This window comes from Chionomys nivalis, chromosome 7 (genome assembly GCF_950005125.1).
Source record: "Chionomys nivalis chromosome 7, mChiNiv1.1, whole genome shotgun sequence".
In the NCBI taxonomy this organism is placed as follows: domain Eukaryota; kingdom Metazoa; phylum Chordata; class Mammalia; order Rodentia; family Cricetidae; genus Chionomys; species Chionomys nivalis.
The window spans coordinates 54,746,164-54,765,072 of record NC_080092.1 but is presented as its reverse complement, the minus strand read 5'-3'; the positions used below and the strand labels follow the sequence as shown (position 1 = coordinate 54,765,072).

Sequence of the window (18,909 nt, the reverse complement as noted above, 5' to 3'; positions counted from 1 at the left end):
GCCAGTATGTCGGAGTCACAGGCCTTTAATTCCAGCACTAGGAGGTGGAGACAGGAAAGGATATGGCTGGACAGAGAAAGAAATAATAGGCAGGAGAAAGGAGTGAACTGCATACACTCTGAGGATTTATGGAGACAGGATCTTGCCTATTTTGGTCTGAAGATTCCATAGAGGTAAAAAGTCTCTCAAGTTGCTGGTTTCTTTACTTCTCTGATCTTTCAGGATTTACCCTGATATCTGACTCATGGCTTTTAATATTAAGACCAATTAGAATTTGTGCAATAGTTGCCTACAAATTTCATGTTATTTTATTACTGCTAAGTAATACTCCATTGTGTAAATGTCCCATTTTTCTTAAACACTCTTTGTCTGAGGTGTGAATCCAGTGGAAGAAGGGAAGGAGGAATTGGGGGAGCCATAAGGGTCAAAGACACAAGAAGAAAACCCACAGAATCAACTAACCTGGGCCATAGTGCAGCTGAATGACAAGCAGGGAGTCTACATGGATCTAACCTAGGCCCTCTGCATATATGCGATAATGGTATAACTTCGTGTTCTATGGAACCTCTAGCAGAGGAAGTGGAGGCTGTTGTTTCTGATGTTTTTGACTGCTTTGGAACCCTCATCCTCTACTGGGTTGTCTCATCCAGCCTTAATTTGAAGGGAGTTGCCTAATCTTATTGAGACTTCATATGTCATATTTGGTTGACATCTGTGGGAGGCCTACCATTTTCTGAAGGGAAAATAAGAGAGAGTGGGGAGTGGAGAGGGGGAAGGGACTGGGTGGAGAAGAGGGAGGAGAAACTATGCTTAGGATTTAATATGTGAAAGAATAAATTAAATTAATAAATAGACTTTCTCATAAGACACATCCCAACCACAGATTCCTTTCCTTCACTACTCTTACTTTACCCATTCCTCCACAGATTCACTTCCTCATTTTTTACTCAGAAGGATGCGGGTCTCCAAGAGACAACACTAAAATGTGACAAAAACAGGTACAGTAAGAGAAGGTGAGAACCCTCAGATCAAGGCTGAACATGGCAATCCCAATAGAAGGAAAGATATCCATGAGTAGGAAAAGAGTCAGAGATAAACCTACTTGTTTCTGTTTGGAGTACCACAAAACCACCAAAGCAACAGTCCTAATATTTGTGCTGGGGAAGTACAAACCCATGCAAGCTCTGTGTTTGCCATTTCAATCTCTGTGAGCCCTGCTTAGTTGATTCAGTGAGTCAAGGTCTTCTGGCATTGCCTATCCTTTTGACTCCTCCGATCTTTCCTCCACTCACCCCCACATAAGGTTCCTTCATGCCCAAGGAGAGAAAATTGATTGAGACCTCCAATTTAGGCTCTCTCTACAGAATGTCTGGCTTTCAGTTTCTGCAAGTGTTCCAATCTGCTTTCCAATAAACCCTCTCTAATGACAATTAGACATGGTATTGATCTATAGGTATAGTGAAGTATCATTAGGAATCATACTAAACATAAATAATGTTTAGCTAGTGGTGCTTGGTTCGATCTTAGTGTTCTGGGCTATTTAGTCCCTGGTTTCTTGCCATCTGGGCAGTGCAGGGCATGAGTTTTGTGTTGTGGAGTGGGCCTCAAGTTAAACCAAAGTTTGATTGGCTTAACTCCCACAAGTTCTGGACCACCACTGACAGCACACCTTACAGGCAGGACAGATGGAGTGTTCAGTAGTTGGGTTTATGTCCAGGCTTCACTTTCCAAAGCCTGCTGGATCCTTGAAATAGATTGATTCCCAATTTTCCCAAGATTTTATTATATTATACAAATTTCTATGTTGACTGCACTTTAACTTTTAAATATAAATAAATGATGTATCATGATCCTATGATGCTCCATATCATCCAAATATTCCAAGCACAAACTTTTTCTAATGTCTTCACCTATTCTTCTTATAATAATTTATTATACATTTTTCTCATAACCTCCTCTTAACTCTTCTTTTTTTCTCTTCATTTTCTAACTTTTTGAGGCAGGATTTCTCAATGTAGACCTGGATGACTTTTGTAGTCTAAGCTATCCTTGAACTCACAATGTTGTTGCTGAGATTAATGGTGTGTTCCATGACTACCCAGCTTCTTTTATTTCTGTGTTGTCTTTTCTGACATGTCTTGACAATAAAAAATGCTTGTGATCCCCTTGAATATTGGTATTATTTTTGTGCCATTTTTCTTTTCCTGAAATTATTAGCCAGCAGCCACTTAAAATTTATGTACCTAAAATGTTAGAAATAATCTGGAAAGAGCAATATTCAGTTTTTAACATTTCTTTGGAATTACAAATGATTGTGAGCTGCCCCATTGTTTCTGGGAATGGAATATATCCATTACTGGAGCAGGAAGTACTCTTAACTGCTGAGCTATTACTCCAGAAACATTAAAAATTGTTATATATATTTATGTGGGATTATGTCTAGAGAGCAGACTGCTAAAATTACTTATGATAGGGGTAAATAGAGGCCTTTATGTAGAAGGACAACAGAATACATGTAATATCAAAGTAGAAGAGAGAATACTGAATTTCATCAGGATTAAGGCAGAGTTGAGGATAAAAAATAAGGGATAAAAAAATCATTGAGAAGATGATGAATGAAATTAAGTATAATAAAAATGCCATGAGTAAACTAACTACCTTGTATTCTACTTTAAATAAGGATAGTTTTTAATTTACAATATATTAAAAAATAACCTTTTAATGTAGAATTATGAGATGACTTGTTAGATACCTATAATGATTGAGTCAAACAAATGACTGTACATTAACATTCACAGTTGTCCTTATCATGTTCCCTAAGAAGAAAAAAAATCAACCAATGATTAAGTAAATAACCAATCATACATATACCAAATACATGTAATATGAAAGTGGAAGAGAACAACAGGATTAGGGCAGAGATGTGAATAGATAAATTGGGTAGAAAACACATTTTGAGCAGATGATGAACAAAATTAAGCATAATGAAAATGCCATAAGGTAGAAAACTACTTTGCAGGATATTTTAAATATGACAATATTTAATTTATAACATTAAAATTTTAAAAGGGAAATAATGTTTTAATGTAGAATTATCATATGACTAGACACATAACCTACAATAATTATTTCAAATAAATGACTGTACATCAACATTCACAGAAGTTGTACTAATAATTATCCCTCAGTGGAAAAATAAATTAACCAATGATTAAATGAATAGCCAATGCATATTTATGCAATGACATATTATTTGGCAATAAGAAAATCAGCTATTAGCACATAGAACTACACAAACATACCTAGAAACCATGCTGATAGAAAGAAGTTAGCAATGAAGAGTTATATTCACATGAAATATAAAGAATACAAAGTCTGTACAAACATAAAGTAAATTGAATTGCACATGGTTGGTTAGAGATGAGTGTAAGTGTGAATTGGCACAGGACATCTTTGGGGGATTATGGGTTCTAAAATGCATCATAAATTGCTTTGAATGACACTACAATTGCTAAGGCTGTTTAGTTATATTTATGTAAGTGAACATCACAGTACTTAGGGAAGATTGAACTGGTATTGGAGCCTACCATACAAACTCTATTGCTTCTTGGGTCAACCAAAGCACAGAAAGTAGATGAATCATAATTCTTGCAGTAATTGAAACCAATTAGTTAGCAAGTAGAATGTGGTTGTTCCATGCAACCAGAACTTGCAGAACAATGTCTAAAACCCTGAATAAATCCTTAGATTTCAATTTCTATTTCCACATTCAAACACAATCATTAATCATCTCTAAGACTGCAGTAAAGGTTAAACCTATAAGGATCAGGATTCCCTGGGATTAAATTTTTATATTTTATTATCACAGATGGAACTTCATCCAACTGATGACTGTCAGTTCATTCAAAAATTATCATGAAGAAAGGAATTATTAATATTACCTATAGACTCATGCTCAATAGTTGAACTCGTAGAACATGAAAATAGAAAGTAATCTCACATATAAATGTTGTATTATGAGCAGCGGGCTGCTTCCTGCCACCCAGCTAGCTTGGGCGCCATTCTGTTGTATTGAGCTGTGGGCTGCGTCCTGCCACCCGGCTAGCTTTATACCCGAAATAATTACATGGAAACTGTATTCTTTAAGCACTGCCTGGCCCATTAGTTCCAGCCTCTTATTGGCTAGCTCTTACATATTGATCTAACCCATTTCTAATATTCTGTTTAGCACCACGAGCTGGCTTACCAGGAAAGATCTTAACCTGCGTCTGTCTGGAGTGAGAGAATCATGGCGACTCACTGACTTGGCTTCTTTCTTCCAGCATTCTGTTCTCTTTACTCCACCCACCTAAGGGTTGGCCTATCAAATGGGCCTAGCAGTTTTCTTTATTAATTAACCAATGAAAGCAACAGATAAATACAAGACCCACCTCCATCGTATAAAGAGGGGGGACAGGGCACTGGTCATAACAGGTACAATTAAGGTTTCCATAGAGAGATAAGAAGACAAAATAAGTGAACATGCATAGGAATGTGAACTGCTTTTCTATTGACTTAAGGAATCATTAAACATGCCATCTGCTTGCAATATTTCTGACTTTCCACATATTGGTACACATAGAAAGTTGGTTAATAAAGTTTAAAATTTTTCATAAGGTTGTATATTTGTTTGGATGTTGTCCTAGAGAGCCTTCTCATGTGTGTGGTTTTCTACTTTCTCTCTCAGCTTAAAAGCTACTGTTAGGTAGGCTGGAGAGAAGTCTCAGCCATTAAAGGCGAGGCTTACAACCAACTGCACCTATGAAAAAAAAAAAAACAAACAAAACTACAGATAGTTTCTTATGTAAATTTTGTTATGTAAGATTCTTTAAATCATTATCAACCAGAACAATGCCTGATGATTTGGAGTGATTTTCAATTCACCCTTCTTCACTTTTCCCCCTAAGAAAGTGAGCTCCAGTCAAGCAAAACCACTGTACATTTCTTTAAGAGTCAAGAAGTTAGCCGGGCAGTGGTGGTGCACGCCTTTAATCCCAGCACTCGGGAGGCAGAGGCAGGCGGATCTCTGTGAGTTCGAGAACAGCCTGGTCTACAAGAGCTAGTTCCAGGACAGGCTCCAAAGTCACAGAGAAACCCTGTCTCGAAAAAACTAAAAAAAAAAAAAAAAAAAAAAAAAAAGAGTCAAGAAGTTTACATCACTCTAAGCTTTTGGGGCTTTCTTGTTGCTGCTATTTGTTTAGGTGATTTTTTTTTATTGCTGTTGTATAATTTTAACTTCCCCTAAGTGTTGGAATGAGTGATAGATGATAATAATTGGTATCCCTAGAGATCCCTGGGGTGAATTTGTCCTAGAAAGGTACTGGGTATTTACTATGTCTTTAATGAGTTATACAGGATCTGGATTCCTATGGGATGCAGAGTCCCTAAGGCCTTGGGATGGCCACAGAGGGATGAGCGTAGGGATGGAACAGATAGGTGAGTTCAGAGGCCAATAATAAATATTGCCTGCAAATAAAATAAAGGTGAGAATGATCTTGAACCAGACATTTAAATCAGCTTTAGCAGAGTTGGTTACAGTCAGGAAAATAGCTCACATCTTGATAACAAGCCACATGAAATTCCAGTGTGATGCAGTACAGTATTCCAGGTATAATATCATTCTTCTTTTCTCTGTCTAAGTCTTCACCACACTGGAAAAGTGTTTGTTCCATCATCATTAGATAACTAAGTTCATATGGATGGTCTCATTACAATTACTCATTAAGTAATTTTCTCTCAGCATCACACCATTTCACATGAGAGCAATGCTGTGAGATGGAGTTCACTGCTGTAGTGCTGAATGGGTCTTTACTATGCTTTGCCCTGTGGGTTCTGCCAAAGATGATGATTAATTTTGTCTGTACAAGTTCACAAATCTGTATTTTAGTGGTAACATCTGTGACTGCTCCAAAGTGAAGTCCATCAAAGAGGACATTAATATCATGCAGGTGTTCATGTAAAAGTACAAGAGCTACTCATTTAAACTCACTGCGTCTACAGAGTACAAGATGATATAGGAAGTTGTACCAAATGTGAGAAACATGTCACTTGAGATTTTTATGTGTTGTTTAATTTGAGATTAGTGGGCTGAATATCTAAAAACAGTATATAGTACATTGGCCCATCAGTGAAAACAGTTGATGGTGATTTCTCTGGCTTCTAATCTTTTCATACATGCCTACCTAACACAAAGATATTGTACATTTTGAGGAGAAGAAGAAACTGTGAATGGTGGCACACGCCTATAATGCCAGTGCTTGGGAAGCAGAGGCAGTAGCACTGTATAATTGAGGCCAATCTTGAATACAGTAGGAGAACATATTTTGAAATGGTGCATGATTTCTTTTTCCTATGTGGTTTTCCCTCTGTAATACTAACCTCCGGGTCTACATACAAAACTCTCAAATGAGCTGCTTTGAACACTTTTAGTCTGAGAAGATACAATCAGTTGAACATCGGTGTACAAATCAGAGAAAGTTAGATAAATCTATTAATGTTTTTACTCTGTTGTCAGCTTTGAGTTATGTGATAGATTCATTCACCAGTTTTGTACAGAATTTTAAAAAATGACATATGTGGCATGGGCATCTATGCTTGTGACTTAAGATATGGAGTACCCAGTGTGCAAGACTGATAAGGATAACATTTGAAGAACTTTTAGGAATATTGACAAAAATGAAAAGAGTGTAGGTTACAAGGTTGTATCTTTGGCAAAATAATGCAAAATTTTTCTTTTGTGAACTGTCCATTTCCTCTAATTCATGTGATTGCATGTCATAAAATGTTAGTTATATTACTCAAAGTCTATAAATTAAATGACTTTTATAGAATATCTTCATAATTACACTGGAAAAACCCAGTTTTGAAAAAATAAATACCTTATAGCAAGCAGTATTTGTCCAAAACTGGTATCAGGCTTCAAATACTTGATATATAAATTAGCCAATACACATAATATAGACATCTGTGGAATAACTCAAGTGAAGATTCCAAACTAAATTGTTGCTTCTTATTTAAAAAAAAAAATATCCTGATTTCCGCAACAGTATCAATGGCATTTTGTGGATTAAAGCATATGGATATAATTTATAGTCATCAGTATTACTAACATAACACCGCAGAAATGCAATATTAGATCTTTGACACTCATTATGAAATGTAAAAATTAGTGCTAATTGGTCAAGTTTTCCTGTTTAAATGGGGATTTTTCTACAGTTGAACCTCAATAAATTTGCATTAGTTAGAGCAGCAGGTAACAAAACTTCACTGGTCAAATTCATGCAACATAACAGGTACTAGTACTAGTTGGAGATTAAGAATGATTATAAAGACTCTCTGAACGTATCAGACAAGGAGGGCTGACTGAGAAGCCAAGGACAATGGCACTGGGTTTTGATCCTACTGCATTTACTGGCTTTATGGGAGCCTAGTCTTTGAGGGATGCTCACCTTCCTAGACCTGGATGGAGGAAGGAGGACCTTGAACTTCCCACAGGGCAGGAAACCCTGACTGCTCTTTGGACTGGAGAGGAAGGAGGAGGGGAATGGCGGGAGGGGAAGGGAAATGGGAGGAGGGGAGGAGGTGGAAATTTTTAAGTAAAAATAAATAAATAAATGGATGATTATAAATATTAAAACAGAAAGAAGACATATGATACCTTTCATGCATATAGCTTACAATTGATGGTGAGTTCTCTTAAAGCAGTGATCAAAGTATAAAGTACATGGGACACATATAGGAAACCATGGAACATGGCTGAAGGTTTACATTTGGAGAGATAGAGTAAATTTAGCTGTGTATGTGATAAATAATATCCCTTACGTCTGAGTGAGGATGAGGCAGGTGAAAGAGAAGCAATGGGAGGAAGTGATAGGGAAGTAGAGGAGAAACTCTGAAATGAGGAAGAAGAGCTTTAACCCCAACACTGATGAAGAGATAAAAGCATAAGACCTTATGGGGGTATACTATTGGCCACTGTGAGATAATGAAACAGCATTTGTGTGCCTGATAGGATCTGTGTCACTATCCTCACAGAAACAGTGATAATATGAAGAATAAATCTGGCAACAGATGATAGAAATCCTCTGTGAGAATGCCATGAAGTAGGTTAAGGGAGAAAAGAGGGGTCAGGAGACATGAGAACATAGAAATGAACCAAGTCAGCTTTTGTATCCCAGTAAAGATGTGATCCTCATATATAGATATAATCTAATAGGAAAGAATTGCTGGAATAGGAAGAGTATAAAGGGGAGACTCTGTATAATGTATGAAAGAAGATCAAGGTAAGTAAAAATGAATGGATCAAAATTCATAGAGTTCTGTCTCTTGACTTAGCATCTTTTGTAATTCTATGGGACATTGGGTGATAGGAGATTGAGGAACTCTTTGAGAGACAACAGAGGGAAGACAAAAATTTTACTTGGGGATTTTGAGCTTCAGATACCTATCACATGTCCAATGAAGGGAAGATGATTAGTGAACCCTGAAGCAGAAATCTATATGTTACAGGGACATGAATGTCTGTGTTTGTAATAATAATCAAAGGTATAGGAGTATGTGCATTTTTCTTAAAATTTATATACTGTTCAACCACCAAGGCCAGCTGGACTGGGACTGAATAAGCATGGGTTGAAACCGAACTCTCTGAACATGGCGGACAATGAAGGCTGATGAGAGCCAAGGACAATGGCACTAGGTTTCGATCCTAATACATGAACTGGCTTTGTGGGAGCTTAGCCTGTTTGGATGCTCACCTTCCTGGACCTAGATAGAAGTGGGAGGACCTTGGTCTTCCCGCAGGGCAGGGAATTTGGACTGCTCTTCAATATTGAGAGGGAGGGGGAATGGAGTGAGGGGAGGAGAAGAGGAGTGGGGATAGGGGGAGGGAAGTGGGGGGAGGGAGCAATATGTGGGAAACGGGGAGGAGGCGAAAATTTTAATTAAAAAAGAATAAAATAAAAAAATTTATGTACTGTTCAAGAACAACAATATACAAAATAATATAGAGCCAATTACCAATGAACAAACTAGAGTTGAGCAGGCAGCAGAAGAGAGAATCATTAACCTAGTTTGTATCTCAGTACAAATAGCATCAGTTGTCTAGGAAAGAATGGGAGATAGAAACCTGTTTAGAAAAGTTGAGAAAAATCATCGATGGTTTAATTATTTTAGACATTTGGAGTTTGAGATTATAGATACTATGATGACTGTCATAGTCATTGTGGTAGAATATATAGCCTAAATATATGTTTATTTTTACTTAGAATTTTAAGGGCTCCTGATATTTCTCATTCGGATATTGGAGATGAAGAATGATGACAATGAACAACCAAACTGTCATCTCCCAGTTCTTCCTCCAAGGCCTGCTCATCCCCACAGAATATCAGCACCCATTCTATGTTCTGTTTCTGGCCATGTACCTCACCACTGTCCTGGGGAACCTCATCATCATCATCCTCATTCACCTGGACTCCCATCTGCACACACCCATGTACTTGTTTCTCAGCAACTTGTCCTTCTCTGACCTCTGCTTCTCCTCTGTCACAATGCCTAAATTGCTACAAAACATGGAAAGCCAGGACCCATCCATCTCTTATGCAGGTTGTCTGACACAAATGTACTTTTTAATGGTTTTTGGAGACATGGAGAGCTTCCTTCTTGTGGTCATGGCCTATGACCGCTTTGTGGCTATCTGTTACCCCCTTCGGTACAACAGTATAATGAACACCAAGCTCTGTGTAACTCTGGTAGCACTGTCCTGGGTCCTTACCGTGCTATATTCCATGTTACACACCCTACTTCTTGCTAGACTGTCATTCTGTGATGACAGTGTGATCCCCCAATTTTTCTGTGACATATCTGCTGTGCTCAAGTTGGCCTGCTCTGACATTTTTATTAATGAACTAATGATATTTATCTTGGGAGGGCTCGTTATTGTCATCCCATTCTTAATTATTGTTGTTTCCTACGTACAAATTGTCTCCTCCATTCTAAAAGTTTCTTCTGCTCATGTTTTCTACAAGGTCTTTTCCACCTGTGGCTCCCACCTGTCTGTGGTATCACTGTTCTATGGGACAATCATTGGTCTCTACCTATGTCCATCAGCTAATAACTCCAGTGTGAAGGAGACAGTCATGGCCATGATGTACACAGTGGTGACTCCCATGTTGAATCCCTTCATCTACAGCCTGAGGAACAGAGATATGAAAGAGGCCCTGATAAGAGTCCTTTGCAAGAAGAAAATCTCCTTATAGTGGCAATAGTAGGATTTAAATTTATCTTGCTAATATATTTAAATTAATATCACAAAATATATCCCTACAATTGCGCCAACATACAAGAACAAACTATGTAATATTTTCATTTACCAGCAGGAATTTTACAAAGTTGTTCACGAAGATGACTTTAATGACTCAGTAATACCATCCTATGTCTTTCATGTGTGATCCTAAAAAAAATCATTAGGGAAAAGCCATTGTATTATCAGGTTTATTTTCCTTGCATTATTTTTATTGAAAAGAGATTCTTCTGTCATACAATATATCCGGACCACAGTTTTCTCCTGCTCCACTCCTCCCAGCTCTTCCCATCTCCCTACTCCCTCAGACCCACTACCCTCAGTTTCTTCTTTAGAAAAGGACAGGCCTCCAGGAGATGATAACCCAAACACGACCAACAAAAGATACAATAACACAGGTGAAAGTCCTATATGGAAGCTGGACATGGCAACCCAGTAGGAAGAAAGGAGTCTCAAAACTAATCAAAAGAGTCATAAACACACCATACCTGATGTTAGGAATCACACAACAGAAAGATAACAGTCCTAACATATATGCAGAGGACATGGTACATACTTATGCATCTCCCATGCTTGCAGTTTCAGTCTCCATGAGCCCATATTAGCAATAATTAATTTATGTGGTGGTCAATGTTCTCTTTGTGTCCTGCATACCCTCTGACTCATACAGTCTTTCCTGGACCTCCTCCCTTGGACTTCTTAATCTTGAAGGAGAGAGACCTGATGGAGACTTCCAATTTAGATTCTCTCTTTGCATAATTTCTTACTAGGTCTCTTCACTCATTCCCATCTGCTGCAGGAGAAAGTCTCTATGATGACAACTGCACACGGCACAAAACTAGAAGAACAGCAGATTAGTATTACAGATCATTTCATTGATTTTTTTTTTTTTTTGCCAGTTTGGTTCTACCTAAATCCCCAGCCTATCCAATCCCTGGTTCCTGACCATGCAGGGCATGGGCTCACTCTGGTGGGTTGGGTCTGAAGTTAAATCAACCAGGGGATGGCCACTCTAACATATTTTGCACCACCATTGCACCAGAACTTCTTGCAGGCAGGACAGATTGTAGGTATGGGGTTTGTTGCTGGGTTAGTGTCCAGGTTTCTCTTTTGTCGTCTTCAAAAGTTCTTTCACTTTTGTTTTTGTTGTTGTTGTTTTGTTTTGTTTTGTTTTTTTGGCACAATGATTTATTATTACTTTGTACTTTTAAAACATACAGACATGCATAATAAATTTGTTTAATCATAAACTGGTACTTCTTTTTTTTCTTTTTTTTAATTTTATTTTATTCTTTTTTAATTAAAATTTCTGCCTCCTCCTGCCTGCATTCAGTTTAGTTTTCCTGCCAACTTATATTGTGTCCTGTCATAGGCCAAAGTAGTTTATTAAACAATGATAATAAGACATATTCATAGTACAGAGGGGGAAACCCACATCACACATACGTTTATTTATTTTGTTTGTTGTTGTTCTTTAAATTCTGCCTTCCCCTTAGTGTAGGAAGGAGTGATCAGTAACTATAATTGGTCACCACTAGAGATCTCTGAGGTAAATTTGTCCTAGGGAGGAAGTGGATAATTACTGTCTTTAATGAGTTATACAGTATCTGGTCTCCTAAGGGGTGCAGGGCCCTTAAGGCCCAGGGATGGTCACCGAGGAATGTGAGGAGGGATGAGCAGATAGGTGATGAGTAGAGAGGCCTCTAGTTCCTGTGAATGCAAATAAAATAGAGGTGAGCAGGATCCTGAACCTGAAACTGTCACTCGGCCTCAGCAGAGCTGAGTACATTCAGAAAAATCAACTGTTGTCTTGTTGCAAATCCACACGAATTTCGAGCGCCATGCAGGACAGCTTTCCAGGTACAGTAGCTTTCTTCTTTTCACTGTCTTCCAAGAATTTATTACACTGTGAATGTTTCATGGTTATGACAGCTTCTGTATTGATGGCTTCATTACAATTACTCATTATATAATTTTCTCTCAAATTCATAACATTTCAATCCAAGAATAGTACTGGGAGATGGACTTCACTGTTCTAGTGCTGAATGTTTTACTATAGTTTCCACTGTAGGGTCTTAGCAAACTCTAAACAGTGTCATACCCAAGATGATGATCCATTTTATCTGTAAAAGTTCACAAATCTGTGCTTTAATGATTACATCTGTGTTCCTAAGTGCAGTCCATCAAGGAAGATATAATATATAGAGGTGCTCACATAAAAGGATATCTCTATAACGAAAACCAGTTCTTCTACATAGTTCTAAATAACATTCAGGTGAGCCAACTATTAGAAATATATCCTTTGGGTGGCTGGAGAGATGGCTCAGAGGAATAGAGCACTGGCTGCTCTTCCAGAGGTCCTGAGTTCAATTCCCAGCAACCACATGGTGGCTCACAACCATCTGTAATAAGATCTGGTGTCCTCTTCTGTACTGCAGGATACATGAAGGAAGAAACCTATATACATAATAAATAAAAATCTTTAATAAAAAAAAGAAATATATCCTTTGTTATTTCTAGGTGCTGTTTAATTTGAGAATGGTTGGATTAGCATCTAAATAATATATGTACTCCCTTAGCCCATCATTGGTAACAGCTGATGGTGATTCTCTGGATTGTGATCTATGTACACATGCCTCCACAACACAAAGGTACTATCCACTTCTAGGTAAAGCAGAAATAGATTGGTAGCACATACCTGTAATCCTAGTGTTTAAGAAAAATCAGGGGTACTGCATGTTTGAGGCAAGTCTTGTGTGTGTGTGTGTGTGTGTGTGTGTGTGTGTGTGTGTGCGCGCGCACACATGCATGAGATTTAGGATACTGGCTGAATAGATTAACGACTGATAAGGTGACATTTGAAAACTGTCTAGAATATTGGGGACTCTGAGAAGAGTAAAGGTTATAGACTTCTATCTAAGGTAAAAATGAAAAAAAATTTTCTATAGTGTATTTTTCTCTTGTCCTAATAATTTCATCTGACTGAATGAAACTCATGAAGTGTTAGTTTTTTACACAAATTCTGCAAATTTTAATGACATTTATAGAATATATTTTTACCATCTATAATATTTCCAAAATTGGTATTGGGCTCAACACACTTGATTTGTAAAGCAACCATCACAAAGAGGATAGTCAATTGAGGAATAGCTTAGGTGACGTTTTCAAAGTAATTTTATTCCTTCTTTTTTATAATTGATAAATTTTATTCATCTTCTTTGTTTTCTGTACCAAAATTAATGACATTTTGTGGATTAGAGCATAAATATATGACTTGGAGTTATCAGTATTATGGAAGCATAATACAAACAATTAGTCCTAACATTGCACATATACTACATTAAATCTCTGATGCTCATTATAGCATGTAAAATTTAATGCTAACTAATCAATTTTTCCATTGAAATGGGAATTTTCTACCATTGAGGTTGAAGAAATATATATATATATATATATATATATATATATATATATATATATATAAGTTTTTAGCACCAGGCAAAAATTTTCACTAGAAAAGTCATACATCATGACAGGTACTGACCCTAGTTAGAGATTGTGAAAGATTTTAAATGACCAAACAGAATGAAGCCACATAAGACCTCTAGTGCATGTAGATTACAATTGATGTGAAGGTAGCTTAAAGCAGAGATTAAGACAATAAGAGCATTGGATACATATAGAATGGTGTGGTACATAGATAAGTGTCCTACTTAGTATGGGGAGATGGTAAATTTAGCTGTGTATGTGATAACTAATACCCTTTACATATGAATGTGGATGAACAAAATGAAAAGGGAGAAAATGGAAGGAAGAGATAATATACTAGATGAGCAACTCTAAAAAGGGGAAGGGAAAAAATTTAACCCCACCATAGATGAAAAGAGAAATTCAAGTGTCACTGTGATACCCTAGGAGGATATACCACTGGCATATGTGAGACAATTAAACAATGTTTCTGTCCCTGATAAGAACTTTTTATCCATCCTTAGAGCAACAGTGGTAATGAGAAGAATAAATCAGACAAGAGTTGATGGAACTCCTCTATTAAATGTGTAAATGAAGCATGTTGAAGGAGAACAGAAAGGTCAAGAGACATAAGAATATAGACATGAATTGAAATTACTTCTGTGTTCTAGTAAAGACAAGATGTGACTCTAATATATGAATATAATCTCAGAGAAAGAAGTGGATAAAATAGCAGGAGAATGAAGGGAGGACTCTGTATAATGTGTGACAGTCATTCAAGGTAAGAAAAAAAATAAATGGATCAAATTTAGAAATTTCTGAGGCAAACTGGAATTTCTTTTACTATCCAATGAGAGACTGGAGAGGGAGGAAATGGGGAATGTTTTGGAAGACAAGACAGCAAAACCATAAATTTCTCTTGTAGCTTTTGATCTCCTGATGCCTGTCACACATGGAGTGGAAAGATTGTTAGTAAATAGTGAAGATATCTGTACATTACAGAGACATACACATCTGAGTTTGAAATGATAATCTAAGGCACTGGAGTATGAATGTTTAACTTGAAACTTATATAAAATTATGATGACAAAGTTTATCAGATTTTGCAATAACATCAGTATACAAAACAGCATATAGTAAATTACAAATAAACAACTGTTGAGCAGGCAGCAGGAGAGAGAAACATTAGTACATCTGACTCGCAGTACAAAATGCATAAATTTCTATTGGAAAAGATAAGGAATGGAAAGGTTGAGAAAAATTCATTGATGTTTATAATGATTACAGGCATTTGGAGTTTGAGGATAAGTCACTGTAATCATTGTCATATCTGTTTTTGTAGAAATATATCCATAATATGTGTTCCCTGTTTTTTAAATTTAAAAGTGTCCTAATATTTTATCCTTAGGATAGTGGATGATAAGAATGATAATGAAAAACCAAACTGTCATCTCTTCTTTCATCCTCCGGGGCCTGCCCATACCCCCAGAACATCAGCACCTGTTCTATGTCCTGTTCCTGGCCATGTACCTCACCACTGTCCTGGGGAACCTCATCATCATCATCCTCATTCTACTGGACTCCCATCTGCACACACCCATGTACTTATTTCTCAGCAATTTGTCCTTCTCTGACCTCTGCTTTTCCTCTGTCACAATGCCAAACATGCTAAGGAATATGCAGAGCCAAGTTCCATCCATCTCCTATGTAAGTTGTCTGACACAAACGTACTTTTTCATGTTTTTTGCAAACATGGAAAACTTTCTCCTTGTCATCATGGCCTATGACCGCTATGTGGCCATCTGCTTCCCCCTTCATTACACCAGCATCATGAGCCCCAAGCTCTGTGTGTGTCTGGCACTGCTATCCTGGATACTTACCATGCTGCATTCCATGTTGCACACATTACTCCTGGCTAGAGTGTCATTCTGTGAGGACAACATGATTCCCCACTTTTTCTGTGACATATCTGCTCTGCTCAAGTTGGCTTGCTCTGACATTTTTATTAATGAATTAATGATATTTGTCTTGGCAGGGCCTGTTATTGTCATCCCATTCTTACTGATAATTGTGTCCTATGTACAAATTGTCTGTTCTATCCTAAGAATTTCATCTACTCGGGTTATCCACAAGGTCTTCTCCACCTGTGGCTCCCACCTGTCTGTGGTCTCACTGTTCTATGGGACAGTCATTGGCGTATACTTATGTCCATCAACTAATAACTCTACTGTGAAAGAGACTGTGATAGCCTTGATGTACACAGAGGTAACTCCCATGCTGAACCCCTTTATCTACAGCCTGAGGAACAGAGATATGAAAAAGGCCCTGATAAGTGTCCTTTGCAAGAAGAAAATCTTTTCATAATGGCAATACTGTGAGTTTTACTTAATTTCATCCAGAAAATATATTGATACTAATATTGCAATATGTGTCCCTACAATTGAACCCACATCATAGACCATACTCCATAATAATTTCATTTGTAAAACCGAGTTTTGCAAAGTAGTTCAGTTAGGGAAGTGGACCTTTGTTACTCACTGATATCATCCACTGTCTTCCAAGTGTGATTCTAGAAAGCATTGGATAAGAGTCACTGTTATATTAATATTTCATCCCTTATATTCCTTTTTTAATTGAAAACAGATTTTTTTCTCTACACTCTCCCTAATGTTTAGGTGTGGGTCTCTGCATCTATTCATATCAGTTGTTTGATGGAGTCTAACCGACACATTAGGCATCATTTTATTTATATTTTTCTGACCTGTTTGGTTCTCTCATAGGCCTTCAGGCCATTTGGCTTCTGGTGTTCCTTCCTCCTGAATGTCAAAGGTGTGTTTCCTGTCATAACATGGGTCTTAGACTGGACTACTTACTGGTTAGTCACTCCTGTTTATTTACCGTGGCACATCTTGTTGGCAGGAAAAATTATAGGTGAAAAATTTTGCACTTAGGTTAGTGTCGGAATCCTGCTACTATAAGTCTTAGGAGAAGGCTGGTTCAGACTCCATATCCTCTATTACTAGGAATCTTAGCTAGCATCACCCTAATTGATTCCAAGGAGTTCCCATTGCACTGTATTTCTACCATGCCACCGAAGTGTCCCTAGTTCCAATTGTTGCTCCCAGTACTCTCTCCCTCCATACTCCTCCCACCTTTTGCCATCCTTACCTGCACTCAATTCATCCTTAATATCTATTATATTTCCCTTTCCAAGGGATATTCATGAATCTGCTTTTGAAACATCCTTGTCACTTGGCCTCCCTGGATCTGTGGGTTGTAGCATGATTGTTCATTACTTGACATTCTGTGCTGGTTTGAAAGAAAATGAGCCCTAGTGGGAATGGCACTATTAGGGTGTATGGGCTTGTTGGAGTAGGGCCACGTTGGAAGAAGTGTGGCACTGTTGGGTCTCCTGTTTTCAAGCTGTGCCCAATGTTACAGTTCACATCCTGATGCCTGCTCATTAAGATGTAGATATCTCACCTCCTTCTCCAGAAGCATGTCTGCCTGTGAGCTGCCCTGTTCCACCATGAGCTTAATGGACTAAAACCCTGAAAGTGTAAGCTACTCCAATTAAATGTTTTCCTTTGTAATGGTTGCTATGGTCATGGTGTTTCGTCACAGCAATAGAAACACTAAGACACAGTTAATAAATACTTACAAATGAGTACATACCTTGTTTGTCTTTCTGGGTCTTAGTTACCTTGGCCAAGTTTGTTTTTTTCTAGTTTCACCCATTTTTCTGTGGTGATATTTTGTTTGTAATCTAACAAATAAAACATGCCATAAGATCAGAGTGTAAGCTTCCCTCTTCTGTTTCTTCAGCGTGCACACACGTTTTCTCTGGTTCTCTTTCTCCCTCTCCCTCTCCCTCTCCCTCTCCCTCTCCCTCTCCCTCTCCCTCTCCCTCTCCCTCTCCCTCTCTCTCTCTCTCTCTCTCTCCCTCTCTTCCTCTCTCTCTCTCTCTCTCTCTCTCTCTCCCTCTCTTCCTCCCTCTCTTCCTCTCTCTCTCTCTCTCTCTCTCTCTCTCTCTCTCTCTCTCTCTCTCTCCCTCTCTCTCTTCCTCTCTCTCTCTCTCTCTCTCTCTCCCTCCCTCTCTCTCTTCCTCTCTCTCTCTCTCTCTCTCTCTCTCTCTCTCTCTCTCTCTCTCTCCTTTCTCCCCTTTAATAAATGCTTTTATGGCAAAAAAAAAAAAAAGATCAGAGTGTAACCTAAGCTACTAGCTAGCTTTAGAGGCCAGGCAGTGATGGCAAGCACCTTTAGTCCCAGCACTCTGGAGGCAGAGGCAAATGGATCTTTGTGAGTTAAAGGCTACCCTGAGCTTCACTTGATTGATCCAGTCTCAAAAAGAAACAGTGCCAGGTGATTCACACCTTTGATACCAAATACTTAGGAGTCACATGTTTTTAATCCCAGCACTAAGGAGGTGGAGACAGAAAGGGATATGGAAAAGCAGAGTGTTGGAGAAAGAGGACTGCTTGTTTGTCCCAGCCGCCCAAAACCAAAATAATCACACAAAATCCATATTAATTAAATCACAAATTGGCCCATTAGCTCTAGATTCTTATTGTCTAACTCTTTTTTTTTTTTTTTTTTTTTTTTTGGTTTTTCGAGACAGGGTTTCTCTGTGGTTTTGGAGCCTGTCCTGGAACTAGCTCTTGTAGACCAGGCTGGTCTCGAACTCACGGAGATCCGCCTGCCTCTGCCTCCCGAGTGCTGGGATTAAAGGCGTGCGCCACCACCGCCCGGCTTATTGTCTAACTCTTACATATTAATTTAACCCATTTCTATTAATCTGTATATCGCCATGTGGCTGTTTCGGTATGTCTGACTCTGGTGGCTCCTTGGCTTTTCTCTGACTCCACCTCCTTTCTCCGAGCATTCTGTTTAGTTTTCCCTGCCTAACTCTGCTCCCCTAGAGTTCTGCTATAGGCCCAAATCAGTTTCTTTATTAACCAATGATATTCACAGCATACATGCCACATCACCTCCCCTTTTCTGTTTAAATAAAAAAGGGAAGTTTGAACTTTAACATAGTAAAATTACATATGATAAAACAGGTATCAAGCAAGAATTACAATTACAATATTTATATCTACTTTATC

The 18,909-nt window shown here is 38.0% G+C and overlaps 2 protein-coding genes across 2 annotated transcripts; both read left to right on the top strand.

The window, feature by feature from the left end:
* Nucleotides 1-9,353: 9,353 nt before the first annotated feature.
* LOC130877253 (olfactory receptor 1468-like) lies at nt 9,354-10,292 on the top strand. Its single transcript, XM_057774356.1, has one exon. The coding sequence runs from the start codon at nt 9,354-9,356 to the stop codon at nt 10,290-10,292; it is 939 nt and encodes a 312-aa protein (XP_057630339.1).
* A 4,928-nt stretch (nt 10,293-15,220) lies between these two features.
* On the top strand, nt 15,221-18,591 carry LOC130877237 (olfactory receptor 1468-like; the record flags this gene model as incomplete). The annotated part of the gene is made up of 2 exons (XM_057774330.1): nt 15,221-16,156; nt 18,583-18,591. Coding segments are annotated over exons 1-2 (945 nt in total), but the record flags the coding sequence as incomplete, so codon positions are not given.
* Between the last annotated feature and the right edge of the window lie 318 nt (nt 18,592-18,909).